This window comes from Helianthus annuus, chromosome 14, assembly GCF_002127325.2.
Source record: "Helianthus annuus cultivar XRQ/B chromosome 14, HanXRQr2.0-SUNRISE, whole genome shotgun sequence".
Taxonomy (NCBI): domain Eukaryota; kingdom Viridiplantae; phylum Streptophyta; class Magnoliopsida; order Asterales; family Asteraceae; genus Helianthus; species Helianthus annuus.
In genome coordinates this window covers 141367035-141380707 of record NC_035446.2, presented here as the reverse complement: position 1 = coordinate 141380707, position 13673 = coordinate 141367035, and the positions used below count along the sequence as shown (strand labels likewise).

The following is a 13673-nucleotide window of genomic DNA, read 5'->3' as shown; positions in this document are numbered from 1 at the left end:
TCTTACCAACACTATACTACGTCCACGATGGGTGCACTTGCCCATATGTGTGTTTAGTGTTAGTGAATATCGTGTTTTATAAATTTAAAACTTGGCTAAAAGTGTAAAAAGGACTTAAATATACATCAAAAATATATACACACTGACACGCATCAAACAAGCACCGGTTTTCAACCACGTATCAGTAGGGTGTCCGCGTGATGCGTTGGGGTTCATGCTTTGCATTGCGACACTTGATTCTAGTAGTTTTTTTATTCGTGTAAATTTATGGTAACATTTGTCGTAAGTGTTACACATGTCTAGTAATTATTAAATTTGACATTTAAATTATCAAGTGCTTCAAGAAACCATTGATGCAATAAAGTAACACACGAATACGATAAGTCTTAAATATAAAAGTAAAATAAAGTAACACACGAATAAGGAAATATAAGTCTTAAACATAAAAAATGAAAACTAAAAGCTCAAGTGTGAAGTATTTTGCATCATGATGATATCAATTTAGTAATCATACGTCTTAAACATCTCAAGGATGTCATCTATATTGTCACACCACCATTTGTCATCATAAAGATCATGGTTCTTCAGAATTTCTTGTATCTCTTCCTGTTTAATTGTTTCATCCTTTGGAGGACGAATTTCTTCTATTAACCTCTTTAACTGACACATCAGTAGTAGCTGGAGCAGGTTTGGGAACTAAAAAAATGCTAAGTATTTTAGTTACATATGTTTTCTCATGTTATTGTTATATATAATATAGGATCGATAGATAGATACCTGACACATCTTTCATTTTACTTTTTGTTTTATCCATAACAAATTCTTAATCTTTTTGTAAGAGAAAAATAAATAAGTGAGTAAAAGTGACCAAGGTGCGTAAAATAATATAATCAGGTAACTATATTTAGAATGTAATTGCGTAAACCATCAAATGCATAAAAAATCATTACGTTCTCAACACAAGCAGTTCATTCGTCACGTAACACCTCTCGATAGACAACATTTAAGGTGTATACCCTGTCTAGTCTGAAGTCTTTGGCGAGATGCATTTTTTGTGGTCTTAAGTTGATATATTACACGTGTTAGCTGCTATATTAAGTGTCGGTACTGTAATAGAAAAATCGATTGCGACCGGAAACCCATCACAAAGCACGTGGAATCCCACCGGTTATTAACAATAGTAACATATAAAAATATTTATAAAATAAATGCAATACATATGATATTTTGAACCCCTCTCAATTTTTAAAAGTAAAAAAAAAAACAAAATAATTCACATGTATGCTATTTTTTTCTTTTCTTTTATTAATCAACGTGTAAAATAAATTTAAAAAAAAAGTTAAGACTCGAGCTCAAACTTTTTCCCAGCTAAGCCAAACCGGCTTGTTAACATAACTAATGGACTGGGACGAAGTTAGCAAGACTGACCCATCAAATTGAACTATTAACCTCTAATTCATCCCGAGACTCACCCATCAAATTGAACTGTTAACCTCTAATACGGTCCCTAAGGAACTCACGAAAAGGCTGTCGTCCGATGGGTACGCGAAAGTGACGAAGTTGCTTTGACTACATAACTCTTTCTGCGAAATGCTCTTTTGCGTTAGGATGTACTTTTTTACTCTTTAACTGCTCCATTCCTTCTTTTGTCTTGTATCTGTAGCTCTTCCCAAGACTAACCCATCAAATTGAATTGTTAACCTCTAATTTGTTCTAGCAAGTGCCACCGATCAGATCATGTCACCTGTCTCCAAAGGACTTCTGGCCGGAACTAAATCTAGAAAGTCATCTGCTCTCTTGCCACCCACCATCTTTTACTAGAAATCAACACCACAACTCCACAAGGTACAACCTCATGCTACACTTCACCCATTAAAGTAATTGTAATGTAGTAGTAACACCCTTGATTCAATGTTTCCACTTGCAGATTCAAGCTTCCAAGTTTCAAGATCTTCAAACTTGATGAATTGCTCAGATGGGTGTGATTGGATACTTATTAGATTTTATCTTGAACCATCTTTAAATTATATAAAAGTTTTGTAAATTTCTAATCCTATATCTGTTCAGATGGGTTAGTTTCGTTGCAAACTAACTTCACACCGTTGAATTGAGCCATCGATTTCCAGTTCACAAACCGACTTTATAGGAAATGAAACAGTGTCATCAATGGAGTCAAATCTTGCAAGGTTGGGAGGAAATGATATGGCTGTTTTACATGCTACAAAAAGCATAAATCACTTCCCTTTTTGTAGCATTTTATAGTTTAGAAGGTTGTAGAAACCTTGCTATTGTTGCATTCCTGTGTCCCCTTTTTACAAGGAGTAACTGAAACAATGAGTTGCAAATCTTGACTTGTGGTGCACACATGATGGTGTATGAAAATGAAGGGCACCCATTTAACAAAAGGTTTCAACTATAAATAAAGTAGCCAAATTTGATTCACACTATAAAAGTCTATTGGTGCAGTTTACTTGTCATTACATTACACTAGTGTATAGAAGAAATATAGTTTAACTATGAATTTATATAGAACAAAAATAGTAATATTGCAAGAATATTTTATTTCTCAATCTATGATTATCTCTTTATAATTGAAGGGAAAACACATCAATATGCACGTACATATAATTATATAAATAAGTATATAACTACCTCTAGTCAACTAACCTAACATGAAATCGGGATTAACTAGTTCCAAGATTAAAGAAGCAGCGACAAAATGAAAAACTAATAAAAAATTACAGTTAGCTTTATTGTTCATATGAGACATAAACTCATTATTGTTCGAAATATTATATGAATTTCCTTTGAGCTGCATGTAGGGTTGAGATCCTGTACAAACAGTGCTAATTATAAGAACCGTAAGAACAGATCTGAACCATTGTTAATTTAAATCAAGGGTTGATATTGATTATAAATAAAACTCTTATAATTAAAAATTACTACTAACAAATTAGGGGTAATTTTGTAAAATTGCTAGTCATTTGACCATTTTCTATTAAATACAAATTCCACCAAGGTTTTTTAAACTAAAATAACTTTTATATACTTCATTATTTTTTTTAAAAATATATACCATAAAATCAAGTATTTTTTTATCTTTAATATGAGTACCATATTGCTATACCTTTTTGTATTTATAAAAGTGTTTTTTAAAAAAAGTTAACAAAAGGTGTTTTATATTTGTGCTAATAAGGTGCTGATTATGTGTTAATTACAAAATAATACAAACAAACACCAAAAGTAGATATAATCAGCACATCTGGTGTGCTGATAATGGAGAACGATTGAAGATGTTGTGCTAATGTCGTTTATGTTGATAATGGAGAACGATTCGAGGACGATGTGCTGATAATGAAGAACGATTAATGATGTTGTGCTAATTATATAGTGTTGTGCTGATTATATTTTTTGTAATTATTTTTAATTAGTTATAAATAAATATGGTCAAAAAGTCTAAATTACCCCTAAACTAATTTTTTATTAATGGACACTTGTCAATTATGTATTGGTTCTTATGGTTCTTACAAACTTAAGTGTTTGTATTTGATCCCATTCCGCTGCATGTATACAAAATTATATGTGGACTAGGTATAAAAAACAAGCTCCCGGCGAGGATCGAACTCGCGACCTCTCGCTTACGAAGCGAACGCACTACCACTATGCTACGGAAGCTTTTGATGAGGCTAGCTATATTTTGGAAATTTCAGAAACGTATAGATTTTGGTCTGGAAATTGGACTCAATTGGGCTAAAAACAAATAAAGGAGAATAAAACAAGCTCCCGGCGAGGATCGAACTCGCGACCTTTCGCTTACGAAGCGAACGCAATACCACTATGCTACGGAAGCAGATGCTGTTATTTTAAACAGAGAGTAATATAATGATCCATTTTGCTCCCTCAAACTAGAAGCCAACTCTCTTTAATTGTAGGACTCGGATCGACTCTCCACAGATCCGGGTCTTAGTTAAGAGTTCACTCCACCATTCCACCTTTATTCGATCAAGTTAGTTACCCCGCTTTTCAAATTCGAATCATGGTCGTAAAAATCCCGACTAATCTCCGATTAATCAATAATCTGAGGTTCATCGATTAATGTCTGATTAATCACTAGGCGGTCAATGGCGGTCCCATTCTGGCCAAATTTTGGCCAGGTTCCGGCCAAACCTTATAAATTCCCGTCAATTACTTAAAAAATGGGTGAATGAGGGGTTAAAACATGTCTACTTAAAAAACTACATATAAAAATGTGTGTGTATATATATAACTAAAAGTTACATATAAAATCACGATCCGATTAATCGCTATTAAGGATAAATTACTTTTTGAGTTCCCGTGTTTTAGTGGTTTGAGTTCAAACCGCTCGAATCGAAGTGTTTGGTATCTAATTTTGCAGCTTTCTCGTTGAATCGCGGAAACCCTAACGTATGTGTACCATTGGTAAGATCAGGTATTGCTTATATTGCACGCCTGATATTTAATAGATTAAGTTTCAGTTTTGTTTTTCTTAATATGTTGAAATAAAGCGGTATGAAATTGGGAGAAATTTGGTCACAACATTGCTTGCATTGAAAATGTATAACAAATTTCAAACACCTTTCACAATAATGGTCAAACATTGTACAATACATGCTGCTTCAGTTATTACAATTCCATGAGTTGTAGCAAACAAGATATACATACATAAATGCAGTTAGTTTGTATTATAGTTTATACGCCTTCAATAAGCTTTTTTCGCTTTGCAAATACATGTTTTCGCTAAACTAACCTTATGCTTCTAAACCAAGCGAAGATAAACCGCGCAAGATTTCAACTTCTACATGGTAAACAGTCGCCTGCAATGCGGCCTCACGGGCCAGTCCTGCAGATTCGTTACCTCAAAGTTGACAACCTCACTAATCAAATCTTTAAATATTAACCGCTCTATATCCAACACCACACCTGGAACCTGATGACAATGTTCATCCCAGTCTGGTGACCTTTTATTCACATCCACATTCAGGATGTTTGTAACTTCATCATCTTCATCATATCCGCTTATTTCTGATTTGTTTTGCAGACCGTCTAAGTCTGCGCATAATTCTTTAAGTAACTTGTCTCCATTCAGAACTTTTCCTTTGTGTGGCCCGAAAGGACCTAACATGGCTAGTTTGTGGCTAAGAACGTCGTTCACTGTATCAAATACCATTTTTCTTCTGATTTTTGATGCTGTGAAGTTTTTGTTGTATAGGTCGTCTGTAAGCTCTGTGCATGCTTTAGTTTTCTCTAACACGTGGAACAAACCAGGGTTGATCAAACTGACAGTTGGATGAAGTTGAAGTATTGTGGTTGTGCGGTCCAGGTCTTTTAAGCATCCCGAGGCTAATATGATATCTTCTACGTATTCGCGATCTCCTGTTTCACCATCGCACGAAGATTTTACTGTGCGATCGACAGTAGAATCATCAGTGTGTGTGTTCAACATTTCAATTTGGTGAACTAAGTTCTTTACGCTTTCTAGTTTCATTGTGTTGAACTTAGAATACCGATCCGGGCTTGTTCTGTTTGCCAACTTATTCGTTCTTGATTGATCTTGTGTTTCTTCATAGTGTAAGTTCTCAACATCTGAAATGAAAAGGAGATGAAAAGGTTAATACTTGGTATGTGAATTATGAAATTAGGTAGATAGATTTATACATCCGTATGCGTACCATTAAATGCAATAGATTTCTTCTTTACTGGTGACGGTGTTTCTTCTGTGTAGAATGCATCAAGGACCGAGACCGGGCTGGGTTGTTCTATGGTATGTTTAGCATGGTCAACTGTCGGCTTCTCTTCAGTCAACCTTTCCGTGATATTACTCTGTTGAAAAAAAAAGGTAACGTTAACTCAAATCACTGCACTTCGTGCTTGTGTATATGTGTGAATTTGCATCAGTTAAACAGATTAAACCATTAAAGTACATTCACTTACCCTCTGGTTTTCCTTGGGTCGAAACGGGCTAATGACCTCTTGGGCCCACTCGCTGCTCGCTACTTCTGAATCATTTTTTGATTGGAAGGAAACTGTATCACTTTGTGGACTTATATATCTTGTTTCACTGCTGTCTTGCAGTGGATCCATGGACTTTGCTTTTGAGTTTCTGTTTGTTGAACCCGGTATTGTTCGTTGCATACTGGGTTGCTTCTTGGGCCTGGTCCAGTCGGACGATGGCCCATACTGCATACTGTTCTTTGATCTCTGCAGTCTTGGGCTCACAGCTCCAGAATGTTCTGGAAAACTCGAAGTTGACGGTGGTCTACCCGTTACCTTCCTGTCTCTTAGAGTCGGATCTTTCAACCGATTCCTACCAACTGGTTCCTTTCTTGCATCTGCGTGTTTGACCTTTTGTTGACTTGTAGTCGGGGAAACTGGTTGGTCAACTTTCTGGCTCAAAGTATCATCAATGCTGCTATTATCCAACGCGTGTTCGTTATTCTCCAACCTCTTTTTTGCCTTCTGCATTGCTTCTAGAATCTGCTTAAGCGCTCTGATATCCTTCCCAGCTGTTTTATACTCGTTTTCGGTCAACCGTTTCTCAATCTCATCATAAATTGACCGGGAAGCCTGTTCGGCTCGCGACGGGCTTTCCTTAATCTTGAACGGGCCCCGACCACCGCCTTCCTGCTTCCATGGAGCCGTTTCCAGGGGTATTCTTGTCATTACATGATTGACTTTGACTTTGACTTTGACTCCCCTTTGTGGAGAAACAGAAGTAGAGTCATGCTTTTGTTTATCCTCTTTTGTTGATCTTGAATTGATTACCGGTTCTTCATTTAAACAACTGTTTGTTTTCAACGTTTTACTTTCATCATTGGTGCCAGTTAAAGCTTCCAAACCCATCAATCTCGCCACAACACTTGACGGTCGCTTATTACTTATCAGATCATTGGCAGAATTATTGATATACCCTTGTCTGCTATCCAACGACAACCTCGGAAGCTCTTTGATCTTCATATACTGATACCGTGACTCCCGCCCGTCACACGAAAACCGTGCTGTCTCCCTGAGGTTTTGATTGCTTCTGTCGTGTTTTTGAGGCGGAAATGGCCTCGGAGAGTCGATATGCTTCATTGCGGTGCCTACTCGTTCGTCTTTTGCGATTGACACTACACGGGGTTCTCTCGTCATTGAATCTTTGACTACAGCTCGGATATCGGGTGATAGTATAGATAAATTTGGTTTTTTTCGGCGTGAAAATGGAGATGAAGAGGATTCGGAGATGACACTTTGGCAAGAAGAGGACACTTCTGTTTGAACTCTTTTGCTATAATCTAATGATGACATGACAGTAGACGAGCTGGAAGACGAAAACGAGTTTCTTGGCAGTTCAACGGAGACCCTGTCTTCCTCTTTTGTGACCACCGCCTTTGCGGCTTTATCCTGCAAATGAAAAAACAATGAGTTTCTGTTAGTATTTCTGCAACTGAATTAACTACTTTTAAAAATCACTCTGTATTCCAAGTGAACGATTTTGGACAAAATTTTCGCAAAGAAAATACAAGTTTGGTGACTATAATCTAAAGTTTCGATGCATACCTTAACATTCTTGACCTCTTTTTCACCATTGTCACTTTGACCTGCATAGAGATTGGCATATGGTTAAGATATTATCGAAACAAGGTGCTTAACATATGATGATTATACATATATATGCACATATGATATATAGCTAACAAATACTGCAACAAGTATTACTTGTAGTTAATATGAACATCTAAGGATTTTAAAGTTATCAAGTTATGAATTTACATTGAGATAGTTGGTAAACGGGCAACAAGTTGCGCTGCTACACTAGTTAGAACATCTAAAATCTTATAAGCTATACTAGTTAGATGCACCTGTTTTAGCACTCTGTAATTCTATATAATAGTAATCAAGAAACATGTTATCTTATAAATATCTTGCAACAATCTTGTAAAGGGTACCCGAAATTCATCTATCTTTCTGTTACTTGCTATATCTACTACTGTCTTAGATGGAAGGCTGGGATTAATATTAAATTAAAATTGCTTATAATAATAATAATAATAATAATAATAATGTTTTGACACAACAATAAGTTGTTTGGGACTGCTATGTAATTATTTGGATGTAAAATAAGCTGTTACAGATAAACAATTTCAATAAGCCTAAAAATAAATTGAACACATATATTCATACCTTGAGGTAGCTTCTTCTGGTTGTGGCTATGGCTATGGCGGCGTTGACCAAGAAGGTATCTCCGGTCAAAGATCTGAAAAATCCCATTCATGCATCCTAATTGCTTCTGCAGCTCTTGTGTATCATCTCTTCTTAAGGTATTAGACATTTGCTTGCACCACAACAGATTCTTGAATTCTTCTTCTAATTAAGACTTGAAGATGTTATGAAAAGATGATTGGATTGGATTGGATTGATATCATAAGATGCTTTCTTTTGTTGGGTGCAAACTAAAATATCCAAAGTTTGTAGCTTTTTTAGGTTCTTGAAAGAAAGAAAGACTGCTAGAGTTGCTGCACAAGGGTATTTGATGGAGGCATTGTTGTTTGTTATTTTTGTGGGAATTGAATTGGGTGTCAAATTTTAAGAATGAGAGGGAAACTTACTTGCTGTCACTATATATGTATATCCATATATTTATAAACATTATTATTAATTTAACTAACAAATTCTAGAGAGAGAGAGTGGGTCAGATCTGCACTGGCCTTCCACTTTTCCATGTGGAAAGAATAATGTGGGTAGGGTCTGGACTCTGGCTTCTTCATGTGGTGTTTGTCAGGTGAATACAAGTAAAATGCATGTATGCACTGGCAACTTCAACTTCTAAACCGCTTTGCCAAACATATCTCTTTTCCAAAATCACCAAATTACCCCTCTTCCAACAATCCTATCCTTGTTTCTGGTGGGTTGAATGGTAATTTCTTATAACTTCACTGTTCTTTAGGAGACCCTCTCAAGTTATTAAATGGAAATGCAATGCATGCATCCTTTATTTAATTCCACATTTTTAAAAGCAGCCATGCAACAATGACTTGTACTTTATGCAGTAGTAAAGTCATAAAGGGTGTATGAGTAAAATTCTTTTTTAATTATCATATGACATTGCCAATGAGGTAGTGGTGGTGGAGTGGTTGTGGAAAGATTTGGTGTTGCTTGTGACTCAGGTTCGACTCTCACTTTCCCCATTAGTTTCTACGACATCCAGGTGAAGGGCGAATACGGGTGGCGCCGGTTCGTCTTGGATGGGAATCAAGTTTTTCCGATTATTTCATTGTCGTGCATTCGGGCGGGTGGAGGTCAGGTTTCCTCGCATTTGGGAGAGCCAAGGGGTTGGCGGCGGTCGAGTAGTCGACCTTGGTCACAGCGCCCTGTGTCACGATGGTTGGCACGTTGTTCCTTGTCGTTCAAAAAAAATTATCACATGACATAGAATGTCTGTCTAGTTTCACCTCATCTGATGTTTCTTGCTTTATTTTTTTTGTTTTGCATGTTCCTTTTGTACATATCTTTTTAGGTTGTTTGGCATTGGTGCATTGATTGAAGCTAATGTGGTTCATTTACCATAGGTGTACTTACTTAGTAGGAATCTTGAATGACACCCTTGATGGACCACAAATATCCTCGGAAATCAAGGAAGCTCTACTAGTGGTAAACTTGGACCAGTGATTATGGTCTGATTCCGGAAAACCATCAAGTTAGACTAGTACCGCAGGTACTAACTTGTACTTTTGTTTCAATATATTTACTTTGGAGCTTTTGCACCAAACTAGAAATGCATTAGGTGCCAAATTCTCACATCTTCTTTATGACATTCCTTTATGGGATGGGATGGGATGGGATGAATAACCTTCATCATGTGAATCCATGTACCCATTGTTGCATCTAGTACAATGATTTACATGGGTGTACAACTACAACTCTACAAGTCATGTTATGCATGTTGTAGATGAAATGAAGGTACAAGTATTATTGCATGAGGTACAAGCTAGCAATGTGGAAGATGTGAGAGGAAAGGAGTGATAAGAAGAGGGTCATTGAAGTGTGTATCATTGTTGTTGTAGGCACATGATGACACCTTCAAGCTCCTAACTTTTCTCCCCTACCCAATCACCATGTGCATTAACACGTTTTAAAGTGGTGTTATGCAAGTCAAATCATTGGTGGGCATGGATGTCGAATCAAATTATTTATAATAATGACTACATGATCGATCGTTGATAAGAATCTTGTGGATCATGATTGATGCTAGCAATATTTTACATGTTAAGATCCATATATGAACATATAATTATATAAACCGAGCAGGACACAAGTCTTATGTGAGTGATCATTGTTTTCGAGATCTCATCAAGTAAAATCATCGATCGAAGAAAGGTTGTGTCAGGTCGGGTCATGTTTTTTTTTTATTCTGTACTGAAATTGATAAAGATGTAATAGGCATAAACAAAAAACATTTCATGTTAGATTTCAGAATATGTGGAAATGGAGAACATTATAAAGGTTAAGCATACACATTATTCTTGTAATTGATGATTTTATTAAACAAAGAACTCGATTTAAAAAGCTCAGACTATTCACACACGCCCTTTGGCTATTCACATACACTGAAACGTCCCGCTTTGGTCAAAGCGGAGGGTTTTGGTGTAAAGTCAACAGACAAGGACTGAGTCTGTCAGTCCTTGTCCGTTGACCTGGTACCAAAGCGCCTCGCTTTTGCCAAAGCGGGGCGTTTAGGTCTGACTGTTTGTTTTTTTTTTTTTTGGGGGGGGGGGGGGGTGCTTTGGTGTAAAATCAACAGACAATGACTGAGCCTGTCAGTCCTTGTCTGTTGACCTGGTATCAAAGCGTCCCGCTTTGGCCAAAGCAGGGCGTTTAGGTCCGATTGTTTGTTTTTGGGGGAAAATGAGGTTTTGGTGGAAAAGATGGGGTGTTGGCTTGTTGGTTGGTTGTGTCTGGTTGTGTTTTTTTGTTTAAAAGTCATAGATTTTGGCCAAAGTGTCCCCCTTTGGCCAAAGCGGGACGTTTAGGTCTGACTATTTGTTTTTTGGCGAAAAAGTGAGGTTTTGGTGGAAAAAAATGGGGTGTTGGTTGGTTGTATTTGGTTGTGTTTTTTTTTGTTTAAAATTTGTAGATTTTTGTTTTATTTTTATAAAACATATATAATTTAAAGTTGATTTATAACGGTCGTTTAATGTGAGTGTACCAGTTATAGTTCATTTATAACAGTCGTTTATAAGATACGTTTCATTATGCCATTGTTTTTATAAATGTTAACCAATTGTTTTTAAATGCCATTGTCGTATCGTGACGTATTTTGCTATTACAAGTCATTTTACGAAGTTTATGGTCTATACGGCACGTTCCCGATAAGTTCGGTCACATGTGTGGCCGTTAGGGCTGTAAACGAACCGAACGTTCAGCGAACAGTTCGTGAACCGTTCGGCGGGAAGTTCGTTTATGTTCGTTCGTTTAATAAACGAACGAACATGAACAAGAAACTTCGTTCGATTAGTTAATTGAACGAACATGAACAGATGTCTCGTTCGTTCGATTGTGTTCGTGAACGTTTGGTAAGGTGTTCGTGAACATTCGTTGATTTGCGTTCGTTTATGTTCGTATGTTTGTGTTTTATTTGAAGATCTTTGTACTTTTATTTATTTTATTTCCCTAACAATTAAACTAGGAAACCCACTTTCACCTTGTTTATACATCATTTTCTTTTCATTTCTCATTATTTACATCCACGAATACAATCGACCTCCGTTCCACAATAAGGGATTCAAGTTCGAGTGCTACACTCTAGGCCATCTATCTTTATCCTTCGTCGCGTTCGCCGAATTTATTTTTGTTCGTTTGTGTTTGTGAGCTGTTCGCGAACACGCTCATTTCCTTAATGAACGAACACGAACATAAAATCTTGTTCGGTAAGTGTTCATGAACCGTTCGTGAACACATTTATTTCCTTAACGAACGAACACGAACAAGGCCTTGTTCGTGTTCGTTCGGTTCGTTTACAGTCCTAGTGGCCGTATTCCATGATTTCGTGTGATTCTGTTTTGATTACACTTGTAGGCCAACGTGCCGTGTTGTATGTATACACGTCTTACCGGATCAGTATTTGATGTATTTTATCATTAAATGTCGTATTATGACGTTTATTGTCACTATTGTTCCGTACTATCGCGTAATTTGGCCGTACGGGCCGTGTCGTGTCGGTGACATTCGGTATCATGACGCTTACCGTCTGTAAGTGTCGTATTATTGCGTAGATTGTCTATAAGAGTCGTATTAGCGTGTAGATTGTTTGTTATGGCATAGTATGTCTCCATTGTTCGTATTATGCCGTATTTTGGCCGTACGGGTCGTGTGGGTGAGATTCGAACAAACATTACTCATGATAGAAGCACATCTTTTGAACAATAACAATCACAAACACACTTTTGGATTATAACTGATTTAATAGGATTACAATTATGCATGCTTAACCTATATCTTGAACATCTGGGAAAACATTAAGGTCAACAAGTGAGTACATTAGCCTTCGATATGCGTCGATTCGATCTTTGTTTAAGTCATGCCAGGCTGGTGCACTCACTGTTCTTTTCAAAGTCCAAAGATAGTTCGGGGGAGGCATTGGATTGGATTATTCAAGCTTTACGTGGATGAAATGTTCGTCGTCGACGAACACAACCGCAACCACTTGATGAGGTGCCTCAGCTTAATCTGGTACACTCACGTTAAACGACCGTTATAAACCAACTTTAAATTATATATGTTTAATAAAAATAAAACAAAAATCTACAACTTTTCAACAAAAAAACACAATCAAATACAACCAAACAACAAACCGACACCCCATTTTTGTCCACCAAAACCTCACTTTTCCCCCCAAAACAAACACACACACAAACCTTATTTCCACACCCCCCAAAGCGTCGCGCTTTGGCCAAAGCGAGGCACTTTGGTACCAGGTCAACAGACAAGGACTGACAGGCTTAGTCCTTGTCTGTTGACTTTACACCAAAGCGCTCCGCTTTGGCCAAATCGTGGCACTTTGGGGGTATGGAAATAAGGTTAGGGTGTGTGAATATCATTGTCCTTTAAGAAAATTGTTTGCTAGAAGACAAAAAATTGTAACAATTAATTGAGGTTTACTTAATATGACTCTAGAGTCTAGACTATTAGAGTTTAGTGAGCTCATAATGATAAGACTCTAGACTGTTCCAATTTAGTTAAAGTGTATATTGGTGATGTGTGTCGGTGTGTATATATTTTAATGAGTATTTAAGCCCCTTTATACACTTTTAGCCAAGTTTTAAATTTATAAAACACGATATTTACTAACACTAAACACACATATGGGCAAGTGCACCCATCGTGGACGTAGTATAGTGTTGGTAAGATACCGAGGTCGTCCAAGGACACAAGAGCTTTTAATACCGGTTTATCCTCAACGTCTAATCAAATCAAAAAGTGAGAAAAATGTTTTAAACTAAGAAAAATAAAAACTAACTAAATGCTGAAAAATAAAATAAAATAAAAACAGATAGACAAGATGAATCACTTGGATCCGACCCGTGTATTAGTATAACCTTTGATTATTTTCGCACTTTTGCACTTGTTTAAGAGATTATCTTAGTTATTGTAGTAGGCCCCTCTTTTGAAGGCGACGT

General features: G+C 36.8%; 1 protein-coding gene and 2 non-coding genes across 3 annotated transcripts; all 3 read right to left on the bottom strand.

Annotated features, from left to right (window-relative positions):
* Positions 1-3603: 3603 nt before the first annotated feature.
* Positions 3604-3675, bottom strand: TRNAT-CGU. Its single transcript has one exon. It is a non-coding gene; the product is annotated as a tRNA-Thr (tRNA).
* A 103-nt stretch (positions 3676-3778) lies between these two features.
* TRNAT-CGU lies at positions 3779-3850 on the bottom strand. Its single transcript has one exon. It is a non-coding gene; the product is annotated as a tRNA-Thr (tRNA).
* Positions 3851-4577: 727 nt separating this feature from the next.
* On the bottom strand, positions 4578-8605 carry LOC110904016 (protein LONGIFOLIA 2). Its single transcript, XM_022149822.2, has 5 exons — positions 8182-8605; positions 7558-7598; positions 5953-7401; positions 5691-5841; positions 4578-5604 (listed from the first exon to the last, which is right to left on the bottom strand). The coding sequence occupies exons 1-5, from the start codon at positions 8327-8329 to the stop codon at positions 4817-4819; spliced, it is 2577 nt and encodes an 858-aa protein (XP_022005514.1). The 5' UTR covers positions 8330-8605; the 3' UTR covers positions 4578-4816.
* Positions 8606-13673: the final 5068 nt, after the last annotated feature.

What these genes read in the sequence shown, in the direction of transcription:
- LOC110904016 (XM_022149822.2), bottom strand. Translation starts at nt 8,329, where the DNA reads ATGTCTAATACCTTAAGAAGAGATGATACACAAGAGCTGCAGAAGCAA. An exon ending in AAGAGGTCAAGAATGTTAAG is followed by an intron (nt 7,402 to 7,557) that starts GTATGCATCGAA and finishes TTTCATTTGCAG; the next exon opens with GATAAAGCCGCAAAGGCGGT. An exon ending in GACCCAAGGAAAACCAGAGG is followed by an intron (nt 5,842 to 5,952) that starts GTAAGTGAATGT and finishes TTTTTTCAACAG; the next exon opens with AGTAATATCACGGAAAGGTT.